At 36.0% G+C, this 11,005-nt stretch overlaps 2 protein-coding genes and 1 pseudogene across 5 annotated transcripts; 1 reads left to right on the plus strand and 2 right to left on the minus strand.

The window, feature by feature from the left end:
• Positions 1-127: 127 nt before the first annotated feature.
• LOC125194353 (uncharacterized) lies at positions 128-2,956 on the plus strand. 3 transcript variants are annotated; one of them, XM_048092527.2, is made up of 4 exons: positions 128-353; positions 488-601; positions 700-855; positions 2,518-2,956. In XM_048092527.2, exons 3-4 carry the CDS (start codon positions 708-710, stop codon positions 2,712-2,714), a joined length of 345 nt encoding a protein of 114 aa, XP_047948484.1. In that variant the 5' UTR covers positions 128-353; positions 488-601; positions 700-707; the 3' UTR covers positions 2,715-2,956. The 3 variants fall into 3 exon arrangements, with proteins under 3 accessions (XP_047948484.1, XP_047948483.1, XP_047948482.1); XM_048092526.2 differs by having other exon boundaries at positions 129-353; positions 459-601; positions 687-855; XM_048092525.2 differs by having other exon boundaries at positions 129-353; positions 687-855.
• A 479-nt stretch (positions 2,957-3,435) lies between these two features.
• LOC125194352 (galactinol synthase 1 pseudogene) lies at positions 3,436-4,838 on the minus strand (annotated as a pseudogene). Its single transcript, XR_016128886.1, has 3 exons — positions 4,548-4,838; positions 3,991-4,278; positions 3,436-3,915 (listed from the first exon to the last, which is right to left on the minus strand). The product of XR_016128886.1 is annotated as a galactinol synthase 1 pseudogene (transcript).
• A 4,738-nt stretch (positions 4,839-9,576) lies between these two features.
• Positions 9,577-11,005, minus strand: LOC125194821 (galactinol synthase 2-like). Its single transcript, XM_048093039.2, has 3 exons — positions 10,685-11,005; positions 10,322-10,609; positions 9,577-9,867 (listed from the first exon to the last, which is right to left on the minus strand). Exons 1-3 carry the CDS (start codon positions 10,994-10,996, stop codon positions 9,589-9,591), a joined length of 879 nt encoding a protein of 292 aa, XP_047948996.1. The 5' UTR covers positions 10,997-11,005; the 3' UTR covers positions 9,577-9,588.

Here is an 11,005-nt window from a genome sequence, read left to right on the forward strand (position 1 = left end):
GGGTGAAAAAAATGTTAAAAGGACCAATTTTAAACTAAACTCTTAATTCAAGGACTAATGTAGATATTTTTAAAGTGAAGAGACTACGAGATAAACTATAATTATTCATGGACTATTCGTATAGTTCACTAAAAAAAATTCATGTTCATCCGAATGCGTCAATTGCATGATTTTGGGTGATAAATTGATAATGCAACTTCTATTTAAACGTATGAAATTGGTAAATTGAAGTTTTCAATCATTGTGAAACGATATACCAGGGCAGGAATCATTACTCGGGGAAGGTTGCCGAGCGTGGCGTGGGGCGAGGCGGCGGCGCTGCTACAGATTTACATACTACTACTTTGCTTCTGGTGAAGTTTCCATCTGAGCATTTACTTATTCATTTTTAGCATCCGGCAACTCACTTATTAGTTGATTTCGATTCATGTGATGTTTGTATAATAATGTGATTCCAGCGGAAAATTAATTTTCCCCAAATTTGCAGAGATCGTGTAAAAACTGAGCACATAAACCTCAGATCGGAGTAACACACAATTCCATGGCGGCGATTTACAGCCTCTACATCATCAATAAATCTGGCGGTCTCATTTTCTATAAGGTAAAATGCCTTTTTTCTGTACCTTTCACTCTGTTTAGTGTTCGATGTTTTGGAATTCAAGAGCAAATCTTAATACTGAATTTAGGATTATGGATCAGCCGGAAGAATGGACACTAACGACAGTTTGAGGTTAGCGAGTCTCTGGCACTCGATGCACGCCATCTCGCAGCAGCTCTCTCCCGTTTCCGGCTGCTTTGGGATCGAGCTTCTTCAGGCTGATACTTTCGATCTTCACTGTTTCCAGTCTCTTACTGGTTAGATTTTTCTCCTATTGCTGGTTTGGGCTTTTGTGTTTAACTCATTGGGGTTACAGCAATTTTATCTAATTTCTTAAGCTATTTAGGGTAGCTCTTATACTCATCATTGCTCTTGTCCTCTGGTTGAACATGTACTTCAAAGTTCAAATCATACAATTGCATAGTGCTCTAATAAACAGTTTGGAAAGATCATTTGAGAATCTGAGATTGTTGTGGGTACATAACCTGGATTCGCCTTTACAGTGATTGACTAAATAATTGACTGGATTTCTATCCTTGACATGATTTCTAAATCGACCTATGATGGCAAAGTTATATTTAAGCTCATGTATGGGAGCTATGACCTTACGGGTTGTTAGAGAGAGACCCATCATACAAGTAAGGACAACTCTCTTGCTTGATTTTATTCATGCTCATGCTCTCTTTTTAGTTTTTATAGCGATTACATGGATGTAATTAAACGAAGATAAATTTACTACATCTTGAAATGAGGAGGAGTTCTTCATAAGACGTTGCCTGATAGAAAATCAAGCTAGAAATCCCAAGCAAGTTCTAGATACCAGCTAATAAAACTGTACTCTCAAGCCTGGTTGGCTGATTGCCATTCTTCACTCATGTTTCACTTTGCAATTCACACCAAATGAACATTAAATACCATAAAGTATTGTGGCGTAACATGCAATACACATATCATTAATAATAGTGAAAATGAGATGTAACATAAAGATGTACCTGGAAATTGCATACAACACCAAACTTGTGTGTCAAAAATGTGAAAGTATCCTTGAAGTATCCTCTCCCAACAGCTTGCAGCCACCTTGGATTTCAACTTTGAGGTACATCCATGCATGTTGGTAACTTGGTATTGTCCATTGCTGCTTCTGGTCATTTCCATTATAAAAGTGCCAACAAATTTCTTTGCGCCTTCTCATCTCAAACTGTTAAGTCTAAAGTTGTTGTAGTGGTCACGAACACTTCACCTTCTTTATAAACCTCATTGCTGAGCCTAGTCCTAATATATACCTTTGGCGGTAGTCGTGTTTGCTTATGGTTGATAAAGTTAGTCTGATGCTCAGTTATAATCATTACAGGGTCAAATAGTGAAATATTGTTAGGCCCATGATTGTGATAATTGGTCGACTGTACTAATGGTATAATACAGCTGATAATTTGTGGAGACAGGTCACTGATTTTGATGCAACATTTTCATTAATGAACCAAACATGGATTCATGGGACCAAGGGCTGTAAATCGCCGAGCATTGTATCTCGACTTGATAGTTTTCGAACAAACTCGTTATTTCGTGTCAGCTTTTTAGTTTCAATTGAGGCTGTCAATTATTATCAGCATTTATGCATTATACTTTAATTTAAGTTGAGCAGTTCAAGTTTGACAACTACTATTAATGCTGGTCTAAAAGTAAATGGAATAAATTTGTTATTTCTTGAAAAAGATCTATGCAGTAATGTGGTAATTGCATGTATATATGATTACTTCTTGGGAATCTCCTGACAGTTACCTATGTAAAGGCGGTTTTCTCTATCTCGCCACTGCCCCCCTTATATATTGCCTAGTGATTCTTGAAACTTTGTGGGCTTTTTTCATCTCACGTGGTATCATGTATGAAATAACTGTAGTTTAATGAATCATATTGTGTAGGTACTAAATTCTTTGTGGTCTGTGAGCCTGGAACTCAGCATATGGAGAATCTCTTGAAACATACATATGAGTTATACACAGATTATGTCTTGAAGAACCCTTTCTATGAGATGGAGATGCCAATTCGATGCGAGTTGTTTGACATAAGTTTGGCACAGGCTGTACAGAAGGAGCGAGTCTCCTTATTGGGGAGATGATCTGCAACATCATAACCTGCTATCAGGCTATCTCGTGTTCATGCTCGTTCTATAGTAAGCTTGTTTCGATTATTTTGTGGTTCTGTTTTGAAAACCATGATAGAAGGTAAGGTGATTCAGTTTTAGGAAACACAGATTTGTATATGCACATGCTGCCTTGTCGAGGCTGATTGTTTTATAATTCAGATTTTTGAACTCGTGCTGAGCATGGGAAATGCATATGATAAGTTATGTTACTAATATGCCATGCTGCTTTCTTGTTTATAAATGCTGCACTGGTTTGTGCTCTGCTCCTTGAAGAGACCATATGTTGCTTATCTATGTTGTGTTTTGGGGCCAAAACACACAAGATTTTTTTTTTTTTTTTGCAACAATACTTGAATCATCCAAACAAAACTAAAAAAATCTTAGAGCCTCACTGTATATTTTTCTTCTTTTTCTTCTCATTATCTATAGTTTAATCCACAACAATACAATCAAAATCAGTCCCATTTTAGTCCAAATCAATGTTTTCATTTCATAAATTTTATTTAATTGTGATATTTGCAAAATCAAAATTAATGACTTAATAATAGTAAAAATTACTTCAATATACTTGATGAAATAATTGTGATTTAGTTGTGTGTCTAATTTCTTTGATTAGATCTTGCTGAAGACCAACGTAAGTTCGGTCTGCTTTGATGAAAGCCAGTCGACTAGGAAATTGTTGGAATTCGGGCGATAGAAACAGATCTAAGTAGAGATTTTATACAGACGTTTGTACTGCAACTCTGCAACAGACAAACAGGTCTGGATAATACAGGTAATTTGCCTTCGTCGAAGATGCAAAGACTATGAGCAAATCCAACTACTACATGCAAACTAAAGACAGCCACAAAACATGTGAGTCTTCTTTATTTAGGTAAAAGGTTCATCACCATCAACCAGAAACCTGGCTACTTGCTCCGAAGCCAGGGAAGTCCATTGCAGAATCGTTATAAATTTCCCACCAGCGGTCAACCAACATTTTTACATCTGCTCTCTCCATATGCTCCCCTTCCCCCGTATACTGCCATGGCTTTGAACCAGCGACGCAGAAGTGAACCACCTTCAGTACATCAAACTCAACATGCTCGGGGTGGCGCCATATCATTGCCACTAACAAGTTGTAGACCTGATGGATTGGCTTCGCGCTGTCCTTGAAGAACAAGTTAAGCAGATCCTGCAGATTGAACTGCTAAGACAAGTATGTGTGGAGATCTTTAACTTATTCAAGAAGCAGTCGGCATATTTTTACCTGCTCGGCAAATGGGGTTAAAGGTGTGACATCAAGGGTGCTCAAGAGTCTGGCGTATGTGTCGAGACAAGGCTCAAAAAGAAACATGCCACAATTTAAATAAAACGGAGGCCTTTCCCCCAGTTCTTGGGGACCCGGAACCACCTGCGGACAAGTTTGGCCACCCATCTCGCACAAGCAATCCATCACTGCGTAGAAGCAACCAGACGGTAAATCGAAGAGGTTGTCTATATTCGCAAGCACTTGAATGTCTGCATCCATGCAAATCATCTTTCTATACTCTGCAAACTGCAAAAATTTTAAAAATCTCATTTCATATTAAATTTGAGTACATTTGTGGCTCATATTATGCCTACTTATGTAGTTAGAAAAATACTACTACTAATTAATAAAATGGACTCAATGAATATAAATTAATAAGATACATTAACGTCTTCCTTAAGACAGCCTAAACATTACATGCAACAGTGAAAACTGCTAACTGTCCCAATGTAACAATCACCAGACCTGACAGTTAATTTTTTTTCAAAAAAGGAAAGAAAAATGCAATCAATCACCTTCCAAAGCCGAAGCTTGCAGTAGTTGATGGTGAAATATGCCCTAGCAAAGGAGCTCTCCTTGTTGCTGATAGGATCAATCTCACGAAGGATACATCCCTGGTTCAAGAGCATGTTGCGATGCTCCTCTGGAACGTCAGGAAAAACAGCCACCACAAGCGGATAAGCTGCTTGCACCTTCCTTAATCCCTTCGCCAAACAAACAACACCTTTCACATAATCACCATCACCTGCCAATAAAGTAACGTATGCATAACTATGAGGACCGCTATCTATAATCTCATGATCCATTTGAGCTACAAGTACTAAAAAAACAAGAACAATTTTCTAATGAACTTGAAGCATGCACAAGCATATAAACAGATATACATAGCATCAACAGTGTGCATGTTCTCCACTGGGCACTGCTTTTAGGTAGGAGTCATTACAACGCCTAGCCACGTTTCAGAATTTCAGGGAAACGGATGAGACGCGTATTCAAGAAGCACTATCTGCTCACATTTTTCACATTCCTCATGCAGTAGAGTAGATGATGGATCAACCGCTTGAACGGAATTAAAGGCGTTGCTTTTCTGTCACAGTGGAGAGATAATGCAAGTCCTTACAGCCATGCTATGACTTCAACTAATTTGTTTGTTTATTAATTTGTAACCGTCAAAGAATAAATCCGGCCCCAACCATTGATATCACCTTCCAGTTTTGGCGCCTCTCAAAAGCATTTATTGAATAAATGTTGCGTCCCATTCGCACCATGTAAGCATGTACTTGTACCGGTGTGGTCTAAAGTTTAGCACCACTCAGTTGTCCTGCGAAGACCTTGCAAGTCATGATAGTATATCCTGAGGAGGCAGCCGGGGTTGATAGTCAGTTGTTGGATGCTAATTGAGCCACAAGATTATGATGGATGAATCACACAATCTCATTTGGAGACATCTCCATCCCTGCCTTGAGGACAAGGCTGTTTTCGGAATTGATATAGATCAAAATTAGCAAGGATCTGTGGCATGTTAATCTTAATTCTTGTTAGTAGTAGTTCAGCTGGGAGATAATAATTCAAACTCTCCACTGCAGGCTAACAGAACATGAAATAGCCTCAGACAACCAACTAGAAAATCAGTGTATATGTAAAGCTCCACAAGTTTATATGTATGAATAGAGTACTTAGAAAGTTAATGTGTTGATGATTTTTGTTTGATTTACACAAATTTAATAAATTTGAGAATGTTACAACTTTTATTTCAATTTTGAAACAATGAAAATATTAAAGATAGATATAAAAAGGGGTCTCATCTAAATAATAAAACTGTAAACACTCAAATTTAGCTAATTTAACAAAAGTAGTTTTTAAAAATATTAATAAAAATATTTGTAAATTTTTTATTTTATTAATCAATCAAAAAATTTTCATATGGTAATAGTACTATAAAGAGGCTTCAACTGAGTCTACCATATTGTCTGTTCCAAATTTTTTGTCTTCGAGCGGTCCAATTGTAATTCAAGTTTGTTTATAAATCGGGTCTTTGACTCATCATTTCTCTTTATCATTCAACAAGATTAAGATCGATAGATTGCATATGAATATGTGTTGATTTGTTCAAGATCGATTTTTAAGATTGCCCTAAGAAATTGGTGGATCTTCAAATCACCTTCTTCTCCTTATTTTCATTTCAATTTGTTCAAATACCCGACTAATTTAGATACTTGTTGAAACAATTTCATTCCCAAAGACCAAAGCCGAAAAATCAAACAAAATAAGACCTTCAAATCATCAAAAAAACCTGTTTATGTGTTTTCGAATCGCTCGAATCCCTATAAATGGTACACATATTAATAAATGAAGAATAATATTAATGTCAATCAAGTTCATTCCAATATTAAAACACTATCTCAAAAGCATATCAAATCCCAAAACACAACCTAGTCCAAACTAAATGAAAAACTAAAATCAATATCATAGGGAACAAATCCAACTAAATGAAAGACTAAAATCAATGTCGTACTGAACAAAGGGATCAGAAATGATAAGATCCAGACAACAATATATATCCTCAGTTTAATTTCAGTCCGCAATATAGTCCATTATTGAAATATTCCTCTTTTCCTCTCCTTTTTAGTTGACGGTTTTTCTCTATCTCATCTCAGTTTTTGTATCTTCTTCAATGACGATTTCTCAACTATTTTCGTTCACCATTTTTAACATTGTGCTCCTAAATATTCATTTTCCAGTCTATTTTCTCTTGCCTAAATCTCTTCTCTCTGTTTCGTTTGCTCGATCAATAACACACTTATATAGAGAACTGTTTCGTTTGCTCGATCAATAACAACTTATATAGAGAACATAATAGATAAGAGAAAAGATGATGGGAAAAAGAATTGTAGAAATTTCTAGTTGAAAAATATAGGAGAGAATAGAAAAATACATAAGAGAATGGGGAAGAGAAAAGAGTCTAGGAAAAGAATATTACTATAAACTTCTTATAAAAAATTAGAAGCACAATTTATATAATTTTAATTATAATTAAAATATTTATAATAATAACAATATTAGAGGAAAAGTGTTCAATATAGTATAATCCATATCCGCATGCCTGATTGGATTTTTTTAGGTATCAGATCCCGAAATCCAAAAAATAATAAGAAGAAAGAAGAAGAAAAGAAGTAAATAGACCAATTAGAAAAAAAATACCTTCTAAACAATAGAAATAAATACTGTAATTACAAAGTTTTGCTAAAATTCAACAAAATTTATCAACAAAATCAAGCTTCGAACAAATCAAAAGACGATCAGATACATTTCTATCAATCGCGAAGATAAGCTGAAAAAACAAATAAATTGTGAAAGTTAAGCTGAAAACCAACTAGATTTACCAAAAAAAGACGATCTTGAACAAATCAAGAGTATTAATACAGCTCAATCGATCCTGATGCAATTAGAGAGTCTACTTTAATCCAATATAGAAAATCAGATTTTGAATCATTTCAAGAGTAAATGTATGCTGCTTAATTAGAATCTACTTTGATCTTTTCTATTTCCCCGAAACTTAGCTTATGCCAGAATCTAGTGGATGCACCAGATGCTTTGACCCACGTTGAATGCTGGGCTGCTGGTTGAAGATAAAAGTACATCGAACCCGTATGAAGTTTTCCCATGAGCCGATTGTATCCATTAAGCAAATATGGGTTTGATCAAAATTTTCTTTTCCAGAGTAAAAAAAGCAAGAATCACATCATTATGAGCATAAAGTCCCAAGTTATGGAATTCCAAAAACAACTTAAACGAGATATGATAGCTTTCTTATGGTCTAACATACATTATTTTCGTTTTGCTATGGATTGTAATCTCTAATGAAATAGATAGCTCCAACACATTCTGATAGCATCCCTATTATTTAGTTTAGTTATTAATTTATCATATCTTTTCTATATATGCTTAGATATTTGATTCTTGTCATTAAGTTAGGATATTAATACTCCCTCCGTCCACCATATTGAGTCAGGTGGACTTTTCTGCACTCTTTTTTTATAAAAATCATTTCTGACAATAGTGTTTCTGTAAACCGGTCAACTGATGGCTTCCCATTAGCTCTCTTGCCGTGTAATGAACTTCTTACTTTCTGAAGTTGAGTATTCAAACTGCCTTGTTATAAACTACACCCTCTGTCCCATTAAAAATGAAACGTTTTCCTTTTTTGGTTGTTTCATTAAAACTGAAACGTTTCCTAATATGGAAATAACTCTATCTCTACTTTTTCATCTCTCTTACTTTACTCTCTCTTCATTAACTCACAAAACAACATTACATAAAATCTCGTGCTAATTTCCAAATGTTTCATTTTAAGTGGGACGGAGGAAGTATAAACAAACAAGATCTTGATGCCAAGACATAAGTGTCTGTTTTATTTCTTTTGAAAGGAAACCACCCAACAATTAGTTGAGTGTAGAGTTGCTTTAACAGAAGAAAACAGATATTCCAATTTTCATCCATGGCTAGGAATAATTGATTTAAGGGTTAAGGCTCACATAATACAATCAAGAAAAATAATTTAAATTAAAATAATGCAGTATCTCTATCATCCTATGTGTAGTAATTGAAGTGTCTAAACAGGTATTCATATAGGAATACGAAAGAGAAATACTCTCTCCGTCCCACATAATTTTACCCAATATTCTATTTTGGGCCGTCCCACATAATTTTACCTATTTCACTTTTACTATTTTTGGTAGTGGATCCCATATTCCACTAACTCATTCATACTCATATTTTATTACAAAACTAATACTTTAAAAATAGGACCCACATCACACCAACTTTTTCAACTCACTTTCCATCAGATTTCTTAAAACCCGTGTCGGGTCAAAGTGTCCCAAATTATGTGGGACCGAGGGAGTATAAATATTACTCCCTCCGTCCCACAAAGATAGTCCCACTTTCACCTAACACGGGTTTTAAGAAATGTAATGAAAAGTGAGTTGAAAAAGTTAGTGGAACGTGAGTCCTACTTTTATATATTAGTTTATAATAAAGTGTGAGCAGGAATGAGTTAGTGGAATATGAGTTTTATAATAAAGTGTGAGCAGAAATGTGTTAGTGGAATATGAGGTCCACTACCAAAAATGGTAAAAAGTGAAAAACTTTGTGGAACGAATGAAAATGTAAAAATGGGACAATCTTTGTGGGACGGAGAGAGTAGCTTCAATACAGGTCCACAGTTACCCAATAACAAACATAAGCACATATACTCCTATAAACTATTTCCATAATTTCATAACATTAGGAAAGAGAACTCAATAAAAAAAAGGAACTATGATGAAAAATAAAAAATATAATCAAAATTCAAAATTTGAAAATAATGATTAAAAGTTCAAACCAAATACAAAAATCTCATTTGAAAAACTTTCTAACAGATAATCGGTTGAACCATGAATCGATAGTTTGACCAATTCACTTGTTGGTCCAGTTCTTAAAACGTTGTACACCATTATAAGAACAACTTATTTAATTTTCTCGATTATAATTGATCATGCCACAGATAAAGGGGACCTATAATGAACCACCACCTTCGCCGGCGGCATTGAAATCCAAGGAAGCATCATTGTATATATCCCACCACTTGCTTACCAACATCTTCATGTCTACTCTGTCCATATTCTCTTCCTCACCGGTGAATCTCCACGGCTTAGACCCCTCCATGCAGTAGTGAACCACCTTCGCCTTCTCCGCGTCCACAGCCTCAGGGTGCCGCCACAACATTGCCACCAATAGGTTGTACTCCGGAGAAATCACCTTCATCTTCTCTCTAAAGAACATGTTCAAGAAATCCTAACAAGTTTCCAACTCCATGTTAACAAGACTTTGAGAATGTGCATTCTACATCTCTTTAAACATATAGTAATAATTTTCATTAAATCACTAAATTTGGTAAAAATTTAGGGAGTCTCACTCATAAGATTAAAAATAGAATATACTGTATAATTTTTAAAAAGGGAATACTAAATTATGAAGTTTCAAAAAAATTCCATTTGTTCCATTCACATAGAAAACGACGTCTTTTGGCCGTACTCAAACAATATCATTTTCCCAAAAATAAGGAAGAAAAAAAGAAAAAGAAATAAGACACATCATTTTGAGAATCACCAACAAACATTTATATACACGAGACCGTTATTAAAAACTAAAATCTCGTGATTTAATATTTCATTTCCAAACTTTATGAAACTATTCAAACCAAATTCCGTGATGTAAAGAACTATTATCCCTGTAATAATTTGAGTACCTGCTCAGCGAAAGGGGTGGGAGGGGTGATGCTGAGGGTGTGAATGAGATCACGATAGGTGGTGAGATCAGGCTCGAAAACGAACATGCCACCATTAAGGTAGAAAGGGGGCTGAGGCCCGAGTTCCTGCGGCCACCGGAGCTTCTGCGGGCAGACATCGCCGGACATCTCACACACGCAGTCGACCACCCCATAGAAATAGCCACTCGGAAGCTCAAATAGGTGATCTACGTTATCAAACACTTGCACATCCGCATCCATGTATATCATTCTCTCATACTCCACAAACTACACATCATCATACAAAAACCATATTAGATGATTAAACAAAAAAGTGATTAAATGTGTAAAATAAATGCATACCTTCCAAAGGCGAAGCTTGCAGTAGTTGAGAAGAAAATAAGTCCTAACATATGTGTGGTTCTGATCGGCATCGGAAGAAGGGAATGCTGGCTCGATCTCACGGAGTATACAGCCCTGCTCCACCAGGATGCGGCGGTGCTCCACCGGCACGTCGGCCAGGAGCGCCACCACAAGCGGGAAAGCACAGCCGACTTTCCTCAAACCCTTGGCCAATCCAACGACGCCTTTCACATAGTCGCCGGCGCCAGCCAAGAACGTCACGTAGGCATTCTTAGAAGCTCCGGCTGTTGCCTTGACAATCTCTGGATCCATTTTTTGGAA

Source organism: Salvia hispanica, chromosome 4, assembly GCF_029641045.1.
Source record: "Salvia hispanica isolate PSC_SH4W2 chromosome 4, Shi_PSC_v1, whole genome shotgun sequence".
NCBI lineage: Eukaryota > Viridiplantae > Streptophyta > Magnoliopsida > Lamiales > Lamiaceae > Salvia > Salvia hispanica.